Source organism: Mesocricetus auratus, unplaced genomic scaffold (assembly GCF_017639785.1).
Source record: "Mesocricetus auratus isolate SY011 unplaced genomic scaffold, BCM_Maur_2.0 Super-Scaffold_100011, whole genome shotgun sequence".
NCBI lineage: Eukaryota > Metazoa > Chordata > Mammalia > Rodentia > Cricetidae > Mesocricetus > Mesocricetus auratus.
In genome coordinates, this window is record NW_024429195.1 from 62,463,736 (window position 1) to 62,490,359 (window position 26,624).

The window sequence follows — 26,624 nt, forward strand, 5'->3', positions numbered from 1 at the left end:
ATCAAATAAACACTAATTTATTTTTGTGTTTTTTTCTTTTTTAAATTTATTTACTTATTTTTTATTACATATAGAGTCTGGCTGCCCAATCACTTGTACGCCTGAAGAGGGCAGCAGGTCTCATGATAGACAGTTGTGAGCTACCATGTGGTTGCTTGTTTTTGAGCTCAGGACCTCTGGAAGTTCAGTCAGTGCACTTTACCTCTGAGTCATCTCTCCAATCCCTGATCTATTTTTCTAAAATAAATAATTTGGAAAGTCACTGATAGTAGAAGTACTTACAGAGGAGAGAGAACGGGAGACCTCCAAACAAATATGCCTGTCCATACCTTGATCTTTGCCTCTACCACCTAGAGGCTGCCAGGCTACAACATAGTATTTTACAAACAGTATGATTTATCATAAGCCCTTGTAAGCCTGACAGAAGATAAATAATATGATTAAAAGTTTCATCCCATATTCTCATGTTGATATTCTCCTGGATTTTAAACAACACATTCAGTAATAGTTTTTCAAAAATTAAAATAAGAACTTTTATGTAAGAACAAAAAGCACCATTATGTCCTTCATAGAAGAATTTTTCCCATTTTTTTCTTAGTATGTCCTTAAGTAACACAGCTTATAACCACATAGCTTTGCAAAGGCTGAAACTACAAATATTCAGTTATTCTTCATAAAATTTTTCTTTTATTCTTAGATATTTTTTCAGTTTATTTTATTTGTGTGTTTTGCTAGAATGTACATATGTGTACCATGTACATGCTTGATACCCATGAAGGTCAGAAGAGGGCATCAGATAAATTGGAACTAGACTTAAGATGGTTGTGATCCATTATATGGATGCTGGGAATTGAATCTCAGTCTTCTGCAGGAGCAACAAGTGCTCTTAACCACTAAGCCATCTCTCTACCCCACAAGTACTTCTCTAATATAAACTGAAAAATAATTTTACAAAATGCAATCAAGAAAAACCAAAAGTATGGGCTATGAGATAACCCATATATGTACCTTTGCATAAACTTCGGGTATATAGCATAAGCATAGCTCTCCATTAGCAAACTCTTCAGTCTGCTGCCTTAGCCCTTGTTGATTGTAGATGACACAGACCTTTTGATTGGGAAACCTTTTCTTTCTACTGTCTTTCTATTTTTGTGTTAGGTAGCTGTATATGCATTTTGCCCCCTTTTAAAATTTAAATTAGATACAAGCTTGTTTTACATGTCAATCCCAGTTTCCTCTACCAGCCCTCCTACCCTGCCCCCCACTGTCTCCCAATCCTATCCCCTTTCTGCTTCCCAGGGAGGGTGAGACTTTCCATGGGGGAATCGTCAAAGAAAAGTCTGTCATATCATTTGGATCATGGCCTAGACACTACCCAGTGTGTCTAGGCTGAGAGGGTATCCCTATGTGGAGTGGGCTCCCAAAGGCCATGGTTTCACCCTCATCATCCTTTTCTGAAAACCTACCGATGGAAACTATCCACCATTTTTAAATGGACACGAAGATCTTTCTTGGTAAGGTGGTCTAACATTCGTGCATCAACCAAGCATTCCATAAAGTAACTTCTGTACTGAGGCAAGCCCAGGCTGGGAAGCCATTCATTTCCAATCCACTCGTGGTTCATATCTCCATAAGCCAGGGTCTGCAGAAAGACCGGACACTGGAATTGTTTTATAGCAGTCAAGTTTCTTAACCAATAAAATGAGATGGTAAATGGAGGATATTATTAATTACTATAACTGAAATTTCATGACTATGACACATGTGCCAGAAAAAAGAGAGATAATATTTAAACTGAGTGCATTTTATTTACTTTAGCACAAAACAAACTCTGAATAATTTGTTAGAGAATCTGCCTGTAAAAATAAACTTCGTTGTGTATTTTAAAACAACACATTTTGTCCAAATATGTGTATTGTTAATAGTAAAAACCAACACGTAGGTAGAGGGATGAGGGGTGATATGTGTTTTAGGCCTAAAGAGTCCATACTGGTAGAATTACTTTTACTTTTAAAGGACTGCACCATTTCTCTGTATCAATGGTCCAATTGCTATTGTCCCTGTGTCATAGCAAACCCTAAGGTGAAACAGAAACCTCAGTAAATAAAGGAGATCAGTGAGGGTGAAGAGAGCATGCTGACACTTGGTCAGCTTATTGTTTTGGAGAAGATGTTATATTGAGCATCTATTAGGTCTCTGGAAGAATACTTGAGCAATAATCAGTCAACTTAGACTGTGTATGTAAAGCATACATACATAGTTTGGTCAAAAACTAAGACAGGATAATTCTCTTTTTTGATGTAAGAATTGATCTTGCCATATAGTATTAACAGGCAAAAAAAATCATATCAACTCTCTTTACTCAACTCAATTTTTACAACTCAATTTTTGAGGATATTAATTTAAAGGATTTATATTATTATTTAAAGGTTATTACTTTTAGAGAGTTGTCTACTTAGTGAATAATTGTGCTATGAATTCAGTTTTAATTATGGTTTAAATATAGCAAGAATCAGAATCTTTTTTATAAGAAGTATTAAATTGGTTTTGCTTTCAAAAATGATTATGACCCTTTGCTATAGCATGTTTAAATACAAATCCATATAAACGTACCAAATTTTATTTACTTCCTCAATTTATTCTCTTAGTTATCCAACTTGTAGAAACACTGAAGGAAGTGTGCACTATTTTTTTTGCACACATGGGCTTATTTAATATAAAATTCTGTCTCCTGTGACCAGTTGAATAATGGGGATTGTCCTCATCTTACACTTGCTGTGCTAACACCTGCCAGTCTCGCTCCAACCCCCAAATACTACACATGACACCTTAAAGCATATGGTACAATGCTTTACCAAAAGTCTCTGTAAAACTTCCACACAAAGCCGAATTATATGATTATAAGTATGGTTACATATATTGCACAGTAATTTCAGAGAAACTTAAGTTATAGATCCATCTTTGGAGGAAGAATGAAAAATTACCTTATTATATATACCAATTATGAAATGATAATTATCTTGGTTACAAACCATGGTGTATAATGATGAGCCTATAATATTAGGTATAATACTTATTTAGGTAAAAATAGCAGTCTAATTACTAAGATAAGTGATGCTTTCTAATATTATGACCTACAGCAGTCTCCTAATTTATATTACACATATTACCATGTCTTAAGGCATATGAGTTTCCTACCTGGGCCCAGCTTCCTTCCTCAGATTCTTTCTGGGTTAGCAGCAGGAAGTGATTAATAAAGCGGATAGACATAAATTAATTTCAAGTGAATATTGAAAAAATTATACCAGAAGAATAATCGTAATGTTAAGTATCATGACATAAGCAGACATGCATATACTTACATCCATTCAATTTCTCAAAGAACACAATAGAGTTTTAATTACCTCTCATTTAGATATACATAAGACATACCGGAGTTTATGAAATTTGTAAAAATTTGACCTGACTATTTTTGATTTTACATAAATTTTCAAATATAGTACAAACATAATTATATGTACCTATATGTAATATAATGCAGAAAGATTACAGACCTTAATCAAGTGAGGTCTAGAAATTAATCTCAAAGCTTAGGCACAAATACATCCCAAAACAGCCAACCAAGAAACAGAAGAAAGTATGCTACTAAACATGAAATTTAGCAGGTGAATTTTCATTGCCATATTTCCACCATCACATTCTAGATAATCAAAATTTCTAACGAGAATTACAGTGAAAGTATGTTAAAGTGAAGGTGCTAGAGGTAGAATACATGGTGTGATCCTTCCCTTGAAAAATTACTTTGTAAAACATCACATTTTTAAAGCTGGTGATTAGAATCCTTAGAGTCATTTCAAACTGTGCTTTAAAAAAATTAAATGAATGCAACACTTTAATTTTTTTCTTAGAGGCCTACTTTCATAGCCCAAGGAACTACATAATTACACTAAAAGGGAAGATTCAATGTAAGCTTTTACACAACTGTTTGAGTTTGACTTAATAACAATATTCCTGTGACTATGCTCAGCACTAAGAGATACCAGCTATCAAAATTTCCAGTGTTCTTAAGTTTTACTAAATTATTACTGTTGGCTTATTACAAGAGTAGAGTAGAGATGCTTAGGATAAAAAGCACATAACAATATAACATTGTTTCATTTTAAATTGTCAAAGAAGCATACTAAAGGAAATATATAACCAAAGTACCAGTTATCTTTGTGTGAAACTATATAACACACCCCATTTCTTTCGTTTATATTGTATCATTTCCTGTCTTTTTTTTCTACATATAAATATATTTGTTTGGGTTCAGCAGAGCTTTGAAGACTAACCGTTTTTGATGGAGCTGCAAGATTTTCCATTTCTTCATGGGTCACCCAGACATTGCCTGAAGGCTAGTGAGGAGCCCAATGAAAGAAGCGTCATCCATGGAAGGGAACAAGGGTAGAGACAAAGGAGGCATATCTGTCAGTCAACATCATTTCATACCCATCACTCCAGCTCTAAACATGCATTGTGAGTCTACAGCCTGGAACCCCTTTTTCATTTACTCAAAGGATTAATTGGATAGGGACATGTTGTGGCAGTCATACTTGTAATAGTTCTTTGACTACTAATCAAAAAGTGCTTTGATAAAATTTCACATTCAAAGCAAATGGGATCACCAGATTCAGTTTTGTAAAATGGCAAACTGACTATAAAATAATGTAGCTTTGCTCTTTTACTTCTAATGTGATGACCCAATATATTAGTTATTTATCAAGGGAATTACATTCACATGTTTTTATTCTTCAATGTCCTGGGAAAAAGTAAATTGACCATCAAAGAAACAGAACCTTCATCAAGAGACTGGCAGAAGCAGAGGCAGACACCCACAGGTAAACACTGAACTGAACTCCTGGAATCCAGTGACAGAAAGAGAGAACTGATGAGCAAAGGAGTTATGACTGGGCTGGTTTAACCCACAGAAAGAATTGACCTGAACAAGGGGGAGCTCTTGGACCTCAGATTGATGGCTGAGTGGAAAGCATGGGACTGACCCAGACACCCTGAATGTGGGTGTCAGTTAGGAGGCTTAGGTAATCTATGGGGCTTTTGGTAGTATTTATCCCTGTCGTACAAATAGACTTTGAGTGCCCATCCCACAATGAGGGAGACTCTCTCAGCCTGGACTCTTGGGGTAGGGCCTAGGCCCCGCCCTGGATGAAATGACAGACACTAGAGATCCACCATGGAAGGCCTCACCCTCCCTGGGAATCAGAGCAGAGATTGGGTGGGGGACTGGGAGGCTTGGTGGGGAGGGCTGGGGAAGAGGGGAGGGAGAGGGAGCTGGGATTGAGCTTGTTTCTCACTGAAATTTTTTGTTTAAAAAAAGAAAGCTGTTATTCCCATAGACTGTTTGAAAAGCAGCTTCAGCTTTGCCAGGGGTTTGTTTGTTGTTTGCTTTGTTTGTTTGTTTTTTAATTCAATAGATGTGTTTTTCCCTGTATTCTTGTAGAGGAAAAAGATCTGAACCATTGTTTTGAGATACTGATTATTTAGGAAAAGCTGTTTTTCAGCCTCATCAATGCTATCAAATTCCCAAACACTCATTTCATTATTATTGAGCTCTATCTTATAACCATTGATTGTGGATTTATATAGAGAAAGTTCATAATTATCAGGCTATATATAACCTGGCAGTAGTAGCTCACACCTTTAATCCCAGCACTTGAGGTGCAGACACAGGCAGATCGCTGTGAGTTCAAGGTCAGGCTGGTCTGCAAAGCTACACAGAGAAACCCTGTCTTGACAGACAAAAAAGGGCTAACTATCATAAAATATATGCACAGAATACTTAACTGCTTCAGAATTTAGATATAGCCAATTTTCCCTATAAAATGAAATACATACTTATGAAACAGATTTGCAATACAAAAGCTACTCATATCATTGGAAGTCTGATGTGTGCAGCTTCTCCATTCATTCTGACTCCAAATACTGATGGTCTTACTCTTCCCATAAGAGCCTTGACCAGTATTATCTCTTAATGGAGCACAACTCTTCCACGAGTTTTTCCGAAATCATGTACTGGGTGGTATGCTAAGTATTCTGAGATTGGTAAGACTCTATAAGCTATAATTGTATAATCATCTTCACTTACAAAATAAGCATAATTCCTGGGAAATTTGTGAACACGTGATGTCCAAGTTTTCGGGAGTTGCATGTTAAGAAGTTACATTTCACGTGGAGGTTTCCTTTCTTAAAACGTGCTTTTCTTTATTTTCCCTTGTGTGTGAGAGAGACAGAGTATGTGTGAGTATGGTGTAATAATATGTTGTCAGTGTCTGTGCAGATGGGTGCAGTGTCAGGTGAAGGTGCTGGCTATCTTCATTACTTTCTGTCCTGATCCTGTGCGGCAGTCCTTCCCTAAACATGTGACTTTAGCTTTCTCGGTGTGGTTGGAGATCAGAAAGCTCCAATGATTCACCTCTCTGTGTCCATGGGAGGAAGTTAAACATGTATAGGATTCCTGGCTCAAATGTGGGTGCTTGGATCATGATTCTTGAACACATGATTACACAGTGAGCATACTTAAACACTGATCCATCTCTCCAGCCCATGACACGTATTTTTGTAGAATATCTTTTTGCAGTATAATTTTGTGAAATAACCACAAAATAGCTTCTCTAGGGTTCATTCAGGCAAATGGCAGTTGGGGCTTGGGGATTTTGTTGTTTGTTATTTGACAGTATCTCCCGATGAAGTCATTCCTGGAAGGTATCTCACTAAGTATTCTAGGCTGACACTGAATTCATAGAGCTCACCTGCCTCTGTCTGTTGAGTCCTGAGATTAAATGCATGGACTACCATTTCAGAACAACAGAGGTTTTAATGGGTTTATTAAGTAACCTACTGTACAATAAGCAAATTAGTCCATCAATTTACTTTCTTCCCAGTAGCTTCAGAGGACACAGTTCTCATCTGAGTGTCAGTTAGAGGTTCAAGGCTTCAGACAGGAGTAGAACAACTCATCTAGGCTACAAACAACCAAAAGAATCTTGGGCCTGGACAAGAATAATGACAAATATCAAAGAAACTGTGACTCTCTGAGAAGCTTACTACCATAACAGTTTATGCTCATTCCCAAATATATGTGATCCACAGAGCAGAATTTACTAGTCTTTGTAGGAGAACATTATTTTAAGGTGTGTGACTTTTGCTTACACTGCATTTGTTTAACTCTGTGAAGCTGTGTTACTGTGCCTGTCGAAAACAAATGGTGGTCCTCATAAAGAGCTGAATGGCCAATAGTGAGGCAGGAGCAAGGTGAGGCGGGATGGGCAGACAGAGTATAAATAGAAGAAAAAAGCAAGGAGTGAGAGGAGAAAGGATAGAACGAGGAGAGGAGGCTATCAGGGTCCAGTCACCCAGCCATCCAGACAGCCATGGAGTAAGAAGGTAAATAAGACATATAGAATTAATAAAGATAAAACCCATAGGGAAAGGTAGAAAGGTTAATTTAAGAAAAGTTGGCTAGAAATAAGCCACGCTAAGGCCGGACACTCATAATAAGAATAAGCCTCCATGTGTGATTTATTTGGGAGCTGGGTGGTAGGTCCTCCAAAAACCAAAAGAGTAAAACGTTACAGCAGCAAGCCTTCTTAGTGGACACCATCATCTAGCAGGGATCTAATAATGTTTCAAGTACAGTCCAGATTTCTGTGCTGGAAACTTGAATTACTGTATTGCCACTTTTCAGTAATTGTCCTAGTATGATAACAAAATGTCTTTAGACATCAAATTATCTATGTCTGAGGAAGAACTAAGAGGACATATTTCATCCTGGAAAAATAGTAGAAGTTTAAATCATAGCATAAAAGCAGACTTGAATGAGGAGGTAAAGATATACCATGAGGCTAACCTTAAGGAAGTATTCATTTTCAGAGTTAACAGGGAAGCAAGGTTGGCACTTAACTATGCATGCTGACTTCAACTTTTTGCTCTCCTTGGCTTGCTTCCCCTTTTAAGTGCAGATGGGGTAGAATACTTACAAACTGTTACTAAGTGAGAGTTGGGAGGGAATTTCCTAAAGGATGCTGCAAATTCTAGTGCTTATCTAATTAAGTCATTCAGGAAAGAGCTATGACAGGAAAATAAAAATTACATTAACTTAAAGAATAACTCATAAGTGTGCATCAGGAGAAATAATTAGTTCTCTGGCTGTCAAAATTATAAGACATCAACTAGCCAGACATCCGAATATTTCTACATCTCATCTTGGTCAAAGTAAATTTTGTTATTAGCTTGGTCATTTTGGTGTATTGTTCACTTTGTAGGTGAATTACAAAGTAAAGTAACTGGCAATTTACTATTTAAATATTCTGGAACAGGGACTAGAGAGATGGCTCAGAGATTAAGAGCACTGGCTGCTCTTCCAGAGGTCCTGAGTTCAATTCCAAATAATTGCATTGTGGCTCACAACCATAATGGAATCTGATGCCCTCGTCTGGCGTGTAGGCATACATGCAGACAGAGCATTTATACAAAAGACATTCTGGAAATATCTTAAAATTTTGCTTGTTTGTGTGCACATCTGTGTGTGCAGGTGAGCATGCAGGTCTGTAAACACATGTGTGGAAGACCATGTCTATATTAAGACTCATCCTCTGTCACACTTTTTTATCTTATTAATTTTCATTCAATCAAGCCCACATGTCAGTTATTTGGATTACTGTCTCCCTAGCTCCTGGTATATTTTTGAATACAATTTTATGCGAGAATTTTGCTTTATAAAGCAAATGACATTTGAAATATAAATGGGCAAATGATTTCATGAAGATGGAGTATAATGTAGAACATAAATGCGGAAGAGTAATTTGAAAAGAAACACAACTTTACTTGCCATATGCATTTTGAATCAGTAGATTGCTTAATGCGTACAACCCCTATGATGAAAGAGCTGTAAATCATTAGTGAAAAGGCAGCCATCCCTTTAATTCAAAGGGAACAGAGAAAAGTTTCTGAAATGCTCAGATGTCTACTAGAAAACATTAAACCATTACGTTTACTAGTAATTTAAAAAGTTTAAGTATAAGTTGCTAAAACAGGACGAATGGCAACACAATTTGGCAACTCACGTGTGAAGAAAATAAATAGTCCATATTCAATTATTGCTGTGAACATAAACACATTTTTGCAGTAATATATGTACATATTTTATGCATGATGGAATTATTAATCAAATGTATACTAGTAATGATACTTCTATCTTATGTCATTTCTATGAAGAAGAGATGTAAAGATTAATTTTATATTTTAATACTTGAAGAGGATATTTATGGCATATTACTAATTTTGAAAGGAAACCACAAAGTAATGTGTATTATAGTCAGGGAAAAGGACAAATAAGTCCTTATTAAAAATTTAATGAAAAGTTAATATTAATTTTTCCAGTAAGGTTTATTATTTAAAAGACTGATATTTTTCATACTCTACTTCGTCTCGCAGTAATGATGAAATGTCTTCCTTACTGTATTATTATATTTTTAACCCCAGAGCCATGTATAGTTTACATCCTCTGTATAGCTGGGAAGCATGTCCTATGCAATGACTGTGTTTGGGTCTGTGTGTGTGTGTGCGCGCGTGTGTGTGTGCGTGTGTGTGTGTGTGTGTGTGTGGGTGGGTGTAAGCACACTTGTATTATATGGTGGTGTACACATCTATATAGATATATACATGTGCATGTAGAAGCCAAATCTGTCCTTAGGTGTCTTCCTTGATGATATTTCACTTAACTGAGGTAGAATCTCTTACCTAACTATTAACTCAGAGGTTCATGTAGTTTCCCTCCCCAATTCCTATGTTTGCTTCCCAGTACAGGGCTTACAGATGTACTAAATCTCACCCATATTGGTGATTTCACCTGGGTCTGAGGATCTACATTCCTACCCTCAAGCTCACATAGCAACATGGCAAGAACTTTATCCACTGAAACATTGTTAAGTTCTGCAATGGTTATGTTTTAAGTGAATATTTAGAATAATGCAATGTACTTGATAATTTTAAGGTTTGGGGCAAATATTGATCTTATTCTTGTTTAGTTTAGTCAAAGATGAGTTAAGAAAAGAAATCGTTTTAAAAAGACTTTATGTCCTTCCCTGATGATGACTACCTTATATTCCATCCTGGTGGCTGAACAGTGAACTGAACTCCTGGAACCCAGTTGCAGAGAAGGAGGAGTGATGAGCAAAGGGGCCAAGACCAGGCTATTGAAACCCACAGGAACAGCTAACCTGAGCTCTTGGACCCTCCACTGATGGCTGAGAGGCCAGCATGGGTCTGATCTAGACCCTCTGACTTCGGGTGTCATCAAGGAGGCCTTGGCAATCTATGGGGCCTTGGGTAGTAGATCAGTATTTATCCCTGGCATAGAATGGACTTTGGGAGCCCATTCCACAAGGTGGGATGCTCACTCAGTGTGGACACATGGGGGAGGGTCTAAGCCCTGTCCTGGAAGAAATGATAGACTCTGGAGATCCGGAGATCCCCCATAGAGGGCCTCACCTTCCCTGGGAAGTGGAGTGGGGATTGGTTGGGGGCTTGGGGAGGTTGGTTGGGGGCAGGGGAGGAGGAGAGGAAGAGGGAAGCTGGGATTGGCATGTGAAGCAAGCTTGTTTTTTAATTTTAGTAAAAAGATACAAATACAATAAAATAAAGACTTTTAAGTCTACATAAAATGTTAATGCATGGTAGGAAAGAAACCCAGATTTCAGGGTATTTAGCAGAAAGCTTTTCAGAAAACAGTAAGTGAAAAAATGTGTTGGGGAGGTTTTTGTGACCCTGAAGTGGGAAAAATGCTATGGTGAAAACAACAACAAAATAACCTGTTGAGGCCGATTGCAGGTAAATTCAGAGTATCTCTAGCATTCCTCATTTTCCTCTACTTTTGAAACAACTCATTGTAGTTTTATCTTTACTCTGTAACTTAACTAGCTTTAGGGTAAATATCTCAGGGGAAAATGTTCTTTTTACAAAACATTTTCCACTATGAAAGGGATTTGATTTTGCAACTTTAAGAAAGGAGACAGCATATACTATTGTTTAAACCTGAAAGTTGGAAGTTTGACTGTTCCGATTTTTGCAGGATTTGAATATATAAAATATCTCTTGCTGTATTTACTTTGGGGAGAAAAGAACCCTCTATAAACCAATTACAATACATGTTTCTGAGTTGTGAATACTCATAAAAGTCTTCAGGTCTGAATTTGGCTGACAATAAAAACTATTTTAATGGCCTCAAATATTTTATCTGTATATTCTAAGTTACCTTTAGCTGGAATATATTAGCAGAGCACATTCTTATCTATTTAAAATAACATTGTGCCGGGCGGTGGTGGCACATGTCTTTAATCCCAGCACTCGGGAGGCAGAGGCAGGGAGATCTCTGTGAGTTCGAGGCTGGGCTGGTCCGACAGCCTCCAAAACAATGCAGAGAAACCCTGTCTTGTAAAACCAAAATAAATAAATAAATAAATAAATAAAATAACATTGTAGTTAGAAACTACTACTATCTATCTTATACAGTATTAAGGAAGTCACTAAAATGTAATCATACCAGAAATAAACCTGTCTTTGAAACCTTACCATGTGGAAATACATTGTTTGTTCTCTAACAAATAAAGGTTGTCTAAAGGTCAGAGGGCAGAACTAGCCACTAGTTTGTAATGCTAGGTGATGGATACAACTACAAAAGGAATTATAAATGGGTCAAATTTTGAAGAGGAGCATTCCAATTTGTATTTATTCAACATCAAATCATATACAATTTTTAACATGAAATTCTTTTTAAGTAATGTATTAAACAGTGCACCTTCAAAAACCTTTAATGTTTTGGGATAATCCCAAGAAAATACTAGACTTCATTAAAAGGAAAAGGAGATTCCTAAAAATAGTAAGCCTTGGGATCTTTCAGCTTGGGAGGAAAATCTAAAGTCTCATTTAAATGCTAGCTCCAAGGTCCATCTTTATTGTCGCTTTCAATTCTGATAGACATCAGAGCTCCTCCATTGAACACCTATTCAAAGTAGCAGTGAGGTTAATGAAGAGCAAGCCGCATCTCTTTAAAAATAATTCACATTGACACTGAAATGTGCTCTGTCACATTTTGCTCTCTGGGTTTAGGCTGCTATGGCGTCAGCCTCCAGGGAAGGGGGATTGCACATGGACTCACAGTGCGCGATGTCGGAGGAGCTGAAGGACTTGTGAGGGAAACCATCTCTTGGATGGCCAGTCTGAGCTTCAAGCGATGCAGGGGGTTGCTGATTCCAATCTCTCTTTGGATTTCAGTGTCCGACAAAGCCGACATGATGGCACCACTTTTCACATTGGCTCTGCATGCTGCCACGTACCAAGCAGGCATTCCCAACCAGAGCTGTTGTGTTGAGAAAATCGCAGAGGTTAGAATAATCTTTGTTATTATCTGTGATGGCTGAAATTTAGTACAACTTGACTGGATTTTAAAATCTTCAGTGAAATACACCCCTGGACATGTCTGTGAAGAAATTACCAGAAAGGTATAACTGAGCAAAAAAGATTACCCTGAATGTGGGTAAAGAAACCCATGGGAGGCAGTTTCAGGATGAATAAAAAACAGTAAGTTGAACATTAGCATTTTCTTTTTATGCTTCCTGGTTGATGGTGGTTTGGACCAGCTCTTTTGCAGTCCTACCAGAATACTTAATGTCCATTATAGCCTCTCTGCCTTCATTTCTATAAATGACTGAACATCAAATGTGAGCCCAAAGAAATCCTTCCTTCTTTTAGCTGCTTTCGTTATATTTTTCACATCAATAGGAAAACTATGCATCATGTTAATGCCTTTTACATCCTCTAGGAATTCAATGTTATTTTGCACATAGAAATTTATTTATTGTCAACAATTCCATAAGATAGATATCATTTCTCTGGCTAGAGAGTTAGATATATAAAGATATTGAATATATGTTCCAAACAACAATTGGGTAATAATTAACTGTAATTGCAGGCCTTCTGATTTTCACCAAAGAACAAGCCTTAACCAAAACAAATTTTCCTCTGAAGTACTTACACATAACCTGTAAAACTAGTGATATATTACATCCTTGTCTGGAATAACTAGTAATTCAAGAGTAGATAACAGATACAAACATCAATCTTTCCATATATCCCACGACATAATAAGTCTATGATGGGAAAGTGACTAGGAACAGAATGCCAAATCTGAATCTATTTGGTGTGAGCTGTGACTATAATCAAATGCAGGATATAGAGGTATAATATAGTTATGGTATGGCCCATACTGAGTTCTAGACGAGGAAGAACATTAGTATTAGCCTTATACTGACAATGACACTAGAGGTTACAGATGATTGGCCAACTCTCTTGGCTCATAAACTAAATCATCTCAAGATAGCTCAGTATCTACATATCTTCACTCATCCCTAATGGTTTCCCAGCCATCATTTGAGATGTCTGAATTTCCACTCTGTTTAACAATACATAAATGTTGCCGATCCATTGTTACAAGTGTCAACTGTGATTAGACACTGAAGAGTTTTGCTCTGGATAAATGTTTTGGGAGGTGTAGATTGCCTCCCACACCACATTCTTTATAGACTGTGCACACCAGGAGGAGGGAACGGAGGTAAAAATTAAGGGCTCCCATTCACTGTCTCAGCATGCGTTTTCATCTCATTTCTTTTACTTTGTGATTTGAGTCACATTAGGAAACACATTAGGAGCAACTTCAGCACCCAGGATAGGTTTAATTAGCCCTGGCTTCGCTGGCTGTCATTTCCCAGCACTTCAGTGTCAGTAAATCTATTTTGTTTTTATTTGAAGGATTTGTTCATCCCTTGCCAAAATAGCAACTAACTCTCATAGCTCATATTGTTGGAATGACATCTGAACAAAGAAGCCCTGTAATTGTTTGAGGTATGACTTCTTAAACCTTTCCTCTAGTACTCCAAGTTATTTTGTTCTTTTTTTGACATAGTAACTTAAATGATAGTTTTGAAGAGGATATCTTCATAATTAATTACTTTGAAAGAATACAACAAAAGCAAAACTTAGGTTTATTTCAATCAGTCCAAGAAAAAAACTAAAAATCATATCTTTATGTCTTTCTAAGTGAACATTTTAAAAGCAAAATTAGCCTTAGTTTTTCTTATTTTATATTTACTTATTTCTGAATATGAAATAACAGTAATGTTAATTACTTTATAACCCCAAATTGTTTCAGTGTATGCTATTGTCTGGGTCGGGCAAGAAAATCCTCAGTGCTTTCTTAGGGGCTGCAAATGGTCCACCTAGGGAAAGTGAATGCAAATGTCAGTCAATGCTACTGGTGTGCCACATGGAGCCAAACTGTAGTCAAATTTGCCTCCCTCACGGGAAGAGTGCTGTCCTCCATCATGGTCAAAATAGCTTTATTTTCTACAGCATTTTATTGTAGAGGAAACACTGAATACTGTTCTTGTACATCAAGCTGACTTTAATTGATTAATACACTTTTCATCGTTAAGTAACCTGAATGCTTATGTGATTTAGACAAAGCATTCACCTGATGTACCACTGTCTAAATGTAGCTGGTATGTAGCCATTTAGGAAATTTAACTATAAACAAATGAAGAACATTCCAGACAATTCATCGGCATTTAGTTCAGCATGAAAGGAAGTTGTTTTTAATTTTTTTTTGTACTGATCAAAGCTGATGACAGGAACTGATATTTCTCAAAACCTTCAAAACATGTCAGTAATTATTATCCTATTGTAGAACACATGAAGAAGACAGAATATTGGAACACTTCTGTTTACACCATTGCGTGCTTTCTGTCCAGTGCAAGGAAGAATCAATGCTATCTCAATGGTCACAAGTCCACAATTATGTGTGTGTGTTTCCATAATGAGAAATTATATGACACAAGGAAGCTGTGATTCCATAAATTGGTCTTTATCTGTCTCCAGATAATCAAATTAGCAATGATTGACTTAAGCCAAGTCTTCTGCTTCCTTTGCTTACCTCCAGCCAAGCAACTACAGTGGGTCCATCCCACTGGGCAAAAGGTAATCCTTTTCTACGAGCTTCTTCAAGAAGTTCATGCCTGAAGTACAGCAAAGATCACTAGTTAGGTAATACGAAAGAAAATGACTGTGGTTGTTTATAAACCATCAACAAGCACTTGCAAGGGTTTAACTAGGGATGACACAGAATGATTGAATTCCTTCATCCTTTTAGTCATGTTTGGAAATTCCCCTTTGAATTCACTGAGTGAAGCATTTACATTATTTAGCAATAATTTGTCTCCAACGTTTATTCATGAAGATCTGAACACTTGTTAATTAACTAAGCTGAACTGTGTTATCAGCCCATAGCATTTCTGTTTGGCAAGAGAAAACTTACATGTTCATATGTAATATTGCATTCTGAGACCTAAATTTGACTTTTGTATCTGCCCTTCTCCCACCCATTTACTCTCCTAGTGACAGAGTCACAAGACACTTTCGGTGGTTCTAGTCCCATTGTCATGATGTGTGCTTTGAACATGATCGCTGAGCCAATGTTCTTTTTTAGAAGTTAGTTCCTGGTCTCAGTTGTTTTGAGGATATGAACAAAAACTAATAAATTTGATCCTTTGACTGTACAGAAACCTTTGCCTTGAGCTTTTGCTTATACATATTTGAAATACAACTTACACTGTTTTACAAAGAATGTATATTAAGATAAAAGTGAATAGCCATGAAGGGTACACGAAGCCAAAAAGAGAAGCTAGGAGTTCTGAAGTTTGTGGCACACAGGGCATAATGCCTGCTCTTAAGGCAAGAACAAAACACTGTAAGGCAAAGACCCTCCATCTATGGTCTATAGTTCAAGTCTTCTAAATGGCTGAACTGTTCTGGAATCCTACAAGGCCCCAAGGTCACACACACACACCTGTAGCTATTCTGTTATCTGATCCCCGATCTTTTGACTTCTCAAAGACAGCTGAAAACCATATCACATATAAGTTGGTTTCCTTCACTAGAATGCAGTGTAAAGTTTGTAATTCAACAGAGATTTTAATTCACAATCACTAATTAATGAAAGGGCAACACATCAATGAAAGTAATTGCTTCTTTCTGACAGCGACATCCTTTACACGAATATGTATGACTATGTTGCCTCCTAAGATTTAGAATTGACATCTGTTAAGTTTCAAACCCAGGGCAAATAGCTGAGGTGCTTATCTAAAATATCAAAGCTTGACCTGGCCACCAGGTTCTCGAGGTATCCCTCAGTCCCTACCTGTTACTGGGTATGGATCACAGCATAACTGCACCCTCTACCCTGAACTTTCTAGACCAAGCACTGGGCTGCCCTTCCCTCAGATGATATTCCCTACATAATCCAGAATTTTGGTCACCCACTCCCTTTTTGTATCTTTGGTCTCCTGGTTGTTGTACCTGGTTCCCCTATCTCCATTCTCCTTCCCCCTCTCCCCATATAGTCCAGCTCAGCCTGGTCATGTCCATTCTGGACTCTCCCAGTTGTCCCTGCCCACTGACTATGCTCTCCCAATATAGCTACAATAAACCTTCTCCTCCACTATAGTTAAAAGCAGTCATGTGCTTTACTTTTCTTTTTATTTCTTTTTTTTTTACTTCATGTTCAAAATAGTAATTTATTACTGAAATAGTGGAATCTCTTTGCATGCAGTCTTAAATGATTATACATCCATTCAGGGATGTGGTGAAGAATATATTTAAGTACCTCTGTATGCATAATCTTACATGTAAATAATAAAAGCGTAATAATTACTTTATTTCTAATGTATGTCTTTCTTGTTAACAAATGTATCATGGATACCATATACAAACTACCAAATAAAGCATGTGGTTATTTCTCATTACAAATGAATTATCTGCATAGTATGGGAGAGTTATGTGTTAAAATATGTAAGAGAAGACCTTTGGATACAAGGCATTTTGTGTATTTCAATAGACACTAATAAAATACATTAAAATCTAGTATGGGGCAAAGGAAAACTGAGGTTATAGTAACATAAAAGACACATAAGCTAACTGCTGTTTTCGTTGAGGAGACAGCAAAGGTAAGTTCTGCATATAAACTATTCAGCAGCAGGGAATATGTACAGAGGCAGAAATGCTCCAAATGCACAGTGGAAAGCACAAACATTCTCAAATGTAGCTTTCTATCCCATCACCCAAGTTCCTTGGGCTTCCCAGTGATACTCCTCTGAAAGTCTGTCTCACTCTGACAAACGTATTTATAGAAGTGGGATGTGGTATCAAATGTCCAAGAATTCTGTGTTGTGAACATGCTACAAGCTGAGACTTATGCTTGGTGACTTAACTGGACATATGAATGTGGCTTCCAAGAGATTGTGTTAGATACTGTAGATACATGAAATTGACCAAATGTATTTGATACACAAGTAGATGCTTCCACTAATGGATGCACAACCTGGTCGTAATGGTTTTGCATGATAACCATGGTGAGAATGCTGATGGTTTTATGGTAGTTGAGGGTGTTTTGGAATAGCGAGAGAGAATGTATGAGGAAAACAAGCTAAGAGTATATGCAGTGTTATACTTAGCAAGGAGTGTATATGGGAAAATTTAGGGAAGCCCTAAGGAGAACTAAACTGTTACAGTTGTCAGAGCCTATCCAGTATTAAGAAGAATACAGCCAGGTGTATAATCTGAGTGACATCACATGAGGAGTAACACACAGACTAGTATAAATGTCATTATTCATTTACTAAATGAGAAAGGAGAGACAACAGCCTAAAAAGATTCTGTTACTTTAGGAAGTTAAAAATATGATTGATAGATAGTATTTCTTAAAAATTAGAATGTTTCACTCCTTACCGGTTCCCTAATAAACAATGTAGCTTGAAGTGGAGGGATCCTATTAAACTTATGTTTTATCCTGCCACTTCTCTCCAATCACCTTCTCTACAGCTATGTAGATCTAACTCTCTGACCTCATTCTTACTGTATTCCCATACCTTACCCTCCAATACTCCTTTCCAACCCCTCTCCTCTCCCTCCCTGTCTCCTTAGGCTATTTGTAAGCCTAATCTTCTGTTCTCGCTCACAGCACTGAAATCTGTGATCTGTCTATAGGTTATGAATTCAAGAGGACTGCTGTTTCCACACCCAGTGTTACTTACAGATACCTTTTACATTTACAAGAAAGTCACCCATAGAAAATATATTCTTAAAACAATTGTGAATGTTATATAGGCATACATGTATGTGTGTATGTTTATGAATATACATGTACACATGTACAGATGCTTGCATATGTGTTTTGGTACTGAGAATAAAACCCAGGTCTAACTTAGTCACATCTCCAGTCCCCTTAGTTTCTGTTTCATCTTGTTTAGTTTTGTTTGGCTTTGTCTTATGACAGATAGTCTCACTCTGTAGACCAGGCTGGCCTATAACTAACTCACTTTGAAATTCAGGCTAGCCTCAGACTTGTGGCAATTCCCCTGTCTCCAAAAGAAATCAGATTACAAGAGGGAACTGCCAAACCAATGGAGGCATATTTTTTCTTATTTTACCACATATTTATATTTGCTATGAATTGGTTTGTGTTTTATTTTGTTTGGAATAGGGTTTCCCTGTGTAACCATGACTACCCAGAATTTACTATGAAGTCTACTCTGGCCTTTAATTTGTAACAATTATTTGGCTTCCTCTACAGTACTAGGATTAAAGGTCTATTCCAGCATACCTTACTGCCAATTTTGAACTGCATGCCACACACCATTTGATTTAGTGAGTTTTCAGTAAATTGTGTTCCCTGCTTTAATTTTGATTATGTTTTTACAGCCCAAAGACCATGTTTAAATCTTTATGCTGAAACAGTGCAAAAATGTACTGTCTTTTATCCCTTTGACTTCTTTTCCCCCTCAGAACACCATTGGTTCAAGATGAGTCCAAGAAATTTAATCTAGTTTGGTGTCACTGATGACAACCTAGTTATGATGCTATCCAGTGTGCTGAGTATTTCTATTCTCTTCATGAATAGAAATAATGACATGATTGTATGGGAACTTAAGGGGCAATCTCGTCCCTAAGAACTTCTTGGTTTTACTTAAGTCACAAATCTCATAACATAATAGCTTCAATAAGATAACTCGAAGAATGAGACAAAGGGCCTGATTCTGCCCCTGACATAAAGTTGCTAGGGCTGAATCCCAAGAAATGACCTTAATGTCATGAATTTGAGACTGTAGAGCTAACTGACTCAGTCTGTACATGGTCGTAGACTATGTGAGAGTAATGCCAGACTTACTTAATCCTAACCCAGGGGAAGGGGAAGTATCAGTTATGTGCAATTAAATATCTGGACATGATGACATGAGGAAATCAGTTCTGGAAAGGGAACATGGGCAGTTTTGTAACAGTAATGAATGAATTTAATATGTAATGATCTGTTGACAAATATCCTCAATGCATGGAGGATGATTGTTCTCATGAACATTTATTATTATTATTATTATTATTATTATTATTATTATTTTAGTTTTTGAGACAGGGTTTCTCTGTATAGCCCTGGCTATCTTTGACCTCTCTCTGTGGAGCAAGCTGGCCTTGAACTCAGAGATGTGCCTTCCTTGCCACACACTTGCTGAGATTAAATGCATGTGCCACCATCCCCTATGAAATTTCAATGCTAGAAAAATAGTGACTAGAGGTGTTACTAAAAGTAGACAAATACAGTGCCAAAAGCAAAGCTTCTATATTTCTGTTACACAAAAGCCCTTGAGAGTCAGAAATAGGAAGACGATGAAATTATGACTCATACCTTCCTCCACCCCCAAGTTACATAATGAGTCTATCTCAAGAAATCAGAGGCCGGGGTTATAAGTCAGTGGTAGAGGACTTGCCTTGCATGTACAGGGCATTGGTTTCAATTTCCAGGATCCAAGAGAAATAGTCAAAACAAAAGCAGATTGGATGCCAGCAGCATTGATGCTTCCTAACTAGCTCACATGGGAGAGATGTACATTCCGGAGTGCTTTCTCCCCTTAACTGGAACATAGCCTTTTAAATAGAAAGCCTCGGCTTCAGAAAGAATACATGAGCTTTCATCCAGGACAACTACAGCCTTTCCATGCAGGAATAAGAGTCATTCCTTGTTTTCCTTTCCTATCCTGAGAAATTAATGCTTAATCATTTTCCCCCAAGGATCCCTTGAATGTCAATTGCGATAAGAGCATGAATTTTAGTTCCTCTGATTAGAGTGTACTTTTGAGGACATTTGCTGAACTTTCTTAACCAGGAGGTAACAGGCACAAACTTGTCATTACCTGCATGAAAGCTCAAAAAAAAAAAAAAAGGAATGAATTACAGAGGGAGCTTGTTTTGAATGCATAAAACCCCCAATACTTCTGCATTTTTAAGAGCTGTGTGAATGTACTTATATCTTTCATAGGCTGGTAATCTTTTCATCTGGCACAGATTTCTGTAGTGGGGTGTGACATGTAAATAAGGTCCAATCTCAGGTATTCACCCAGGAATGTGTAATTTGCCTACCTGCATATAGAGAGACAGACGGAAGCCCTGCTCAGGGCTGAATATTAAACAAAGGTTGGGCACCTTAGAAATGATCATATGACAAATTTTCTAGTATAAAGATCAAGAGTCAGGGCTGGGAAGATGGCCTGTCTGTCCAGGTCATGTTCTGTTCTTCCAGACACCTGAGTTCAGTTACCAGCAACAACGTCATGTGGGTCACAAAATTCTCTATCTCCAGCTCCAGATGATCTGACACCTCTGGCTATTGCAGGCATCTGCAGTCATGTGTATATAACCCCTAGCCACACACATAATTAAAATAAATTAATTAATACATCCAAAGAAAAATGAAATATCTGTGAAATGTAAATAAAACCAGGGTACTTCCCATCCATGATTTCTGACTCCTCTTCTAGACTAAATAATGGGCTACGGTTGTTTTTCAGTTTTAATTTGTTGTTGTTGTTTTCCATCAAAATGGAAATATCACTGCCCTCTCTTTAAATCTTATATCTCACTTCAACCATTGTATTGTGGATAATTTGGGCATGTATCAAGAGGGGACTGTAGCCTCATTTCTAACATTTGTGATGTATATCTTTCTATACTGGACAACAAACATGCCTTCCTGTCTTTTGACATCATGTCACTTTATATTGTTATTTTAGATAGTGAGGTTATTTCCCAGCATTCCTCCTTATCTGCTTCCTTCCCTCCTTCCCTTTCCTTACTTCTCTCCTTTCCTCTGCTTTCCCCCCTCCCCTGTGCCCCAATATTCATCTCTTATTTTGTTTTGTGATTTTTTGAAACAGTTTTTATTATATTTTTAATTTAGAAACAAGCTTTAATTCACTTAATGTTTTTTATACAGGGGATCATGGGCTCCATGACATCACACATGATAAATACCTAGTCCCAGTCATTTTTTTTCTCATTGGTGTCAAGGCAAAATGTGTGTATTATTTCTTTTTTGTTTGTTTGGTTTTTTTTTTCGAGACAGGGTTTCTCTGTGGCTTTGGAGGCTGTCCTAGAACTCGCTTGGTAGTCCAGGCTGGTCTCGAACTTACAGAGATCTGCCTGCCTCTGCCTCCCGAGTGCTGGGATTAAAGGCGTGTGCCACCAACGCCCGGCGTATTATTTCTTTTTTATAGGTGACATAGTGTTACACAATCTTCCCTGCTTCCCTTTTTAACATTTTACTGATTTGAGTAGCTTATAAATTGTTTTTGCCTTCTCTATGGTCTTGAGAGCAGGGATATTGCACCACCCTTGGATAAGTAAGTTGGCTAGGCAATGAATCATATGAGTTTTATATATCCCAGTATGCTACAGTCTGTTTGCAGCATACAGAAAACAGTCAATTGAATCTCTTATTTCAAAGATCATAGGTTTAAATGAGAAAGAAACATAAATAGAATGACACATTAAACAAACAAGCTAGGCATAATGACACGCATTCCTGTGTTCTTAGCAATTTGGAACCGGAGGTGGAAGTATAAGGCACACCCGAGCTAATGGGTTCCAGGTCACCCTGGGCTACACAGACCTTCTCTCAAAACACGGGAAACAAAATAATCTGAGGCCATTGACTGTGTGTCCAAGTAATTAGTCTCAGGAGGCACTGCCTTGCCTCTAGTCTCTTCAGAAGTTCCCTTTGAAGAGACATAAATTTACCAGCAATATTGTATTGAATTGAGATGCAGAAAGCATTTCAAGGAGAAGAAACACAAATGTGTTTCCAGTGAAATGTGTGGAATGAGATAGTTGGGCAACAAAGAAAGCAAGAAAGATCATCACCATCTGGGCTACCCTGAGACATGGGGTGAGGCAGGAGAAAAATGGAGAGACAGTCAGGAGTAAATCTAGGTCATGAGCCTGAGGCTCCTGTACATAATGTATTCTGAGTGAAAGGAGAAGCAATCGGAAACTGCAAGGACAGGAATACAGCATGATGTGTACATCAGAAAGGTCATTCTGTCTACTGACAGTACAGTGGACTTGAGGCAGGTCAGAGCTGTGAGCTAAATTGCTAACACGGTGCAGCAGCTCTCAAGCAAACCATGACAACGACTCAGATATGATGTGAGTCTATAAATGGTGAGAAGTTATCAAACAGGGGCTCAGGGATGTGCTACATAGTCAGTAAAATTTAACTGAGTGACCAAATGCCTCCCAGAGTTTCTTCTTATTAGCTATGTATGTTTAGGCTACTTGTTAATCATCTCTTTATAAAAAATTTAATGTCATGTTTACATATGGTGATGGATTAGGATCAATGTGAGCTATGAAAACATAACAGTTCTCATAAGACCATCTAATAACCAATAGATGTTTAAGCATATTCCCCATTGTTAAAAGTACGTGGTGGTTCAGTGACTATGCCTACATTTTTAAATGAATGGAATTCAAGGTAGCTATAAGACACCAGCAAGCAAAACAAGTTCTCAAATTATTTGCCTAACAAAATTTATTTGTATTTTGATCTGCCATACATAAATTTTGCTAAGAATTTTCAGAGTAGAGTTATTGAAACACCTGGTTCCATAAGGAAGAATTTGTTCACAATCTCCTGCTTTCCTTAAGTAATATTATTAGATAGATAGACAAATAGATACATAGAGAGATAGACAGAAAGGCAGACAGAGTGATAGCTAAACAGAATATCTGATTCTGTCTTAATTTGTTTACTGTGGTTATCTTATGAGTGAATCAATTCTACCAAATTTATGGGCATGACAAATTATTTCTTAGTAATCTTCCTTTAAAATTGCTGTCTTTGGGGGGCAATATATTAAAATGCAAAACCTGGGTGATTAGCATTTGTATTTGCATCTCTGATAATTAAAGTTCATTATTTGCTGAGGAAGTCATAGATAATTAGAGTGGTAATGCCTCCTTTCATACTTTTCTCAATGTGCCATCAAAGAGAGACTTTTTTCTCAGGCCACTGTCCAGAGAACTATTTTAGATCCATCAGTTTGAGATGTGACTGTCTTGATTAGGACACAGTACTGTTTTTTTCTGCCCCTGAGTTGGCGTTATCTTTTACCTCCCAGTCAGGGTCTACCAATCCTCTCGTCATGATCTATACTGCATCTTCCTTTAGGTTTTCACTGGCACCATGCTTTTCATCAAGTCTTTAATGAGCCTCACTTCCCAGGCTACTTCCTAGGAGATAGATTTTTTTTCTTCAGAATGAGAGAGAGAGAGAGAGCTTGTTCCCTAAAATGAGGTTGCCTGGGCTTGGTTCTTGTGTCTTTATCTTTTGTCTGAATATTCCCATGTTGACAACCCGCTGGGACACTTAATTTTAAACAACTTTCATAGGTTCTGCTCCTTGTTAACTTTTAGCTGTGTTTTCATTATTAGATGGAATAAGAACCCTCTACGTCAGTTACCCAGGTTGGATACATTACATTGTTAATATTCAGAAAGGTATTTCTAAACTGATGAAGTATTGCCAGAGTTATGTTCAGGCTTTTGTTATTTCCAGAGGATGGCCATAGACATCTAAATCCATCTTATTGCTATCATGTTTTCACATTTTTTAACAGAGGATGGCAACGGACATCTAAGTCCATCTCATTTGTGTCTTGTTAACCCTCTTTTACCCAATAAGAATTTCCCGATGATAGATTTTCGTAAGTTAAACCAAGCCTTTCCAAGGCTGATTAGCTTTTCAAGTACCAATAGCCTATGTTACATATTATATTTATATAATCAGGAACATAAACACACACCAATAGCAACAATTATAAAAAGAGAGACCATAGATTTGAATGAGAATAGAGGGGACAGGATATTTTGGAGGAGTTGAAAGGGGTAAAGAGGAGATGATATGATTATAACTTTAAATATATACATACATATTAATATATTTTAAAAAGTATATTATTTATCAACCCCATACTGTCTGTCTTTCTTCTTCTCAGTGGATGCTCAAATATGAGCCATTGTACAAATACCAAAGTCTAATTCACATGCTCATGAATTATAATTCTACATTGCTAAGAAACTTCTTTATACCATAGTCAATCATAACTCAAAATCATTCATCAGCAACAATTCATGGTTTATCATTCCCAATAGAATTCCAGGACCTGTCCTCAATAAATTCATTATTTTATGTATTAACACAATGTGAATAAACTCTAGCCATTTTACTGATGTTTCTTTAAGATATCATTTGATTTGTGTATATAAAATATATTATTTATTATAGAGGCTTGTCTAGCATTTTATCTCATTATGAGTGTGCAGCTTCATATTCTTGCTAGACACACAATAGTAGTTTGAAAGCACAAAGTTTCTAGGTATGCATAAACTAAGCATCGTGTCTCATAAGATAAGCGATAACTTGCTTTCATCATTTTACTGTCTGAAACCTTACCTAGTCTATGTGCAAATGAGCATATATATATATACATACATATATACATGCACATATATATACATATATATGTATATATATTTAATCTCCACAATAATTCAATAGGCTACTTAGAACCAGAGCAATTGAGAAGAAAAGCTAAAACTGAAAACCAACAGCTTGGCCACAAAATTTGAAAGTTGTAATAATTAACAAAGAATGGTAATTGCATTTTCCTCATTGGAATAAGACAGAAAAGAAACTATCCAAGCTTACTTTTCCTGTGGCTCGTGTATTTATATAACTAAGAGGTTTTCCATCCTTATTCTCACAGATATCGAGTCTTGTCTCTATACAGCACTGAAGGAAGCTTGCCTTATTTTTACAGCCTGCTGGGTTCTGTATCTTGGCCAGAGGATGATGGATATAGGTTATAGACAGAAATGGAAAAAGTGAACTTGCAGTTACAATTGCAGTGATTATGGATCTGTGTTACTGTCACTTTCTTGTTAAAAATCATGTATTTAGAGCTAGTGGCTCAGTTTAACTCGTTGCAAGTACTAGGTTAAAACTAAAAGAACTAAATATATGTCAGAGACTGTGTCTTCCATACAATGTGTTAGTAGGAAGTGTCAATAGATTTCATGGAGTTAGTCACTGCAAAATGCCTTCATTTATTAAAATCCAAGAATCTACAAAATAAGATATAATCTTTCCAGAGTGCAACTGAAGAATAAAAATACTGTATACAAGCATGAGGTCACAGAATTATAAACACTGGGAGGCAGAAGTAGGAAGATTATGTTTTGGATGCCAGCCTGGACTTCAGCAGAAGTAAAGGTTGGATGTATAATTTTTTATTAAGGTATTTGTATTTGTTGATAAATTCTATGGATGTCATACTAACACGAGGAGCTAGTTAGAATTCTTGTATGTAAATGTGGATAATGTATGGTGTCACCTAATTTGTGAAACATCTGCAAGCTAATATTATATACCTTTCATTAACATAACTGTTCTGAACAGAAATATGTCAAAATTCCAATCAGATGATTCAGAACACTGATTACTTAAATATACAGCGAGCTTCATAAATTTAAGTTTCAAATTCAACATTAAAGATTTTGATTTTGAAAGTACAGCATACAAGGATATTATGTGTGTGAAAGAGAGTGTAGGTGTCTGATTACTAGGGCATTTTTACACTCAGAGAAAGCAGAAAAAATCTATGATATTTAAATAGAATTCACATAGCCTCCAATGACACCTATAAGGCTGTTTCTGAAATAAATAGATTACATCAAGCTCTGAATTACATCAAGCTCTCCCTTTTCTTCTAGATGCTCTGGATTATAGGAACCAAACTCAGGGAAGGAGTTTATTTGTGAATTTGAGTTGGGATTTACATAATTTCTTCCCTCAATTCATTTTGAATTTAATCATTTTCAAAACCATTAAAAAGGAGTAAACACACACACACACACACACACAGAGGCTGTGATTAAGGAATACAATTACCTATGCTGGCTTTGAAAGCTAGAGGGATTTGTATTACTTTCCATTAAGTGGTTTCATTTTCTTTTTTTACTTGACACCATGGTCTGAACTCCCCACTCACTTACTTCATGATGGTAATTGAGGATTTACTGGAAAGAGATGGTAATGCTCCAAGTTGTATGGATACCACTTAGATTAGATTGCT

The 26,624-nt window shown here is 36.9% G+C and overlaps 1 protein-coding gene across 25 annotated transcripts in view; it reads right to left on the reverse strand.

The window, feature by feature from the left end:
• Positions 1 to 26,624, reverse strand: part of Ppfia2 (PTPRF interacting protein alpha 2) — a 451,568-nt gene that overhangs the window by 23,347 nt on the left and 401,597 nt on the right. For 14 of the 25 annotated variants that reach the window (XM_040754942.1, XM_013111885.3, XM_040754943.1 and 11 more), the window contains 5 exons: positions 15,041 to 15,122; positions 12,212 to 12,412; positions 4,332 to 4,394; positions 3,199 to 3,228; positions 1,467 to 1,660 (listed from right to left, as the gene is read on the reverse strand). In XM_040754942.1, coding sequence (XP_040610876.1) covers positions 1,467 to 1,660; positions 3,199 to 3,228; positions 4,332 to 4,394; positions 12,212 to 12,412; positions 15,041 to 15,122 — 570 coding nt within the window. The remainder of the gene's footprint in view (positions 1 to 1,466; positions 1,661 to 3,198; positions 3,229 to 4,331; positions 4,395 to 12,211; positions 12,413 to 15,040; positions 15,123 to 26,624) is intronic. The other 11 variants (XM_040754945.1, XM_040754944.1, XM_040754948.1 and 8 more) reach the window with 1 other exon arrangement.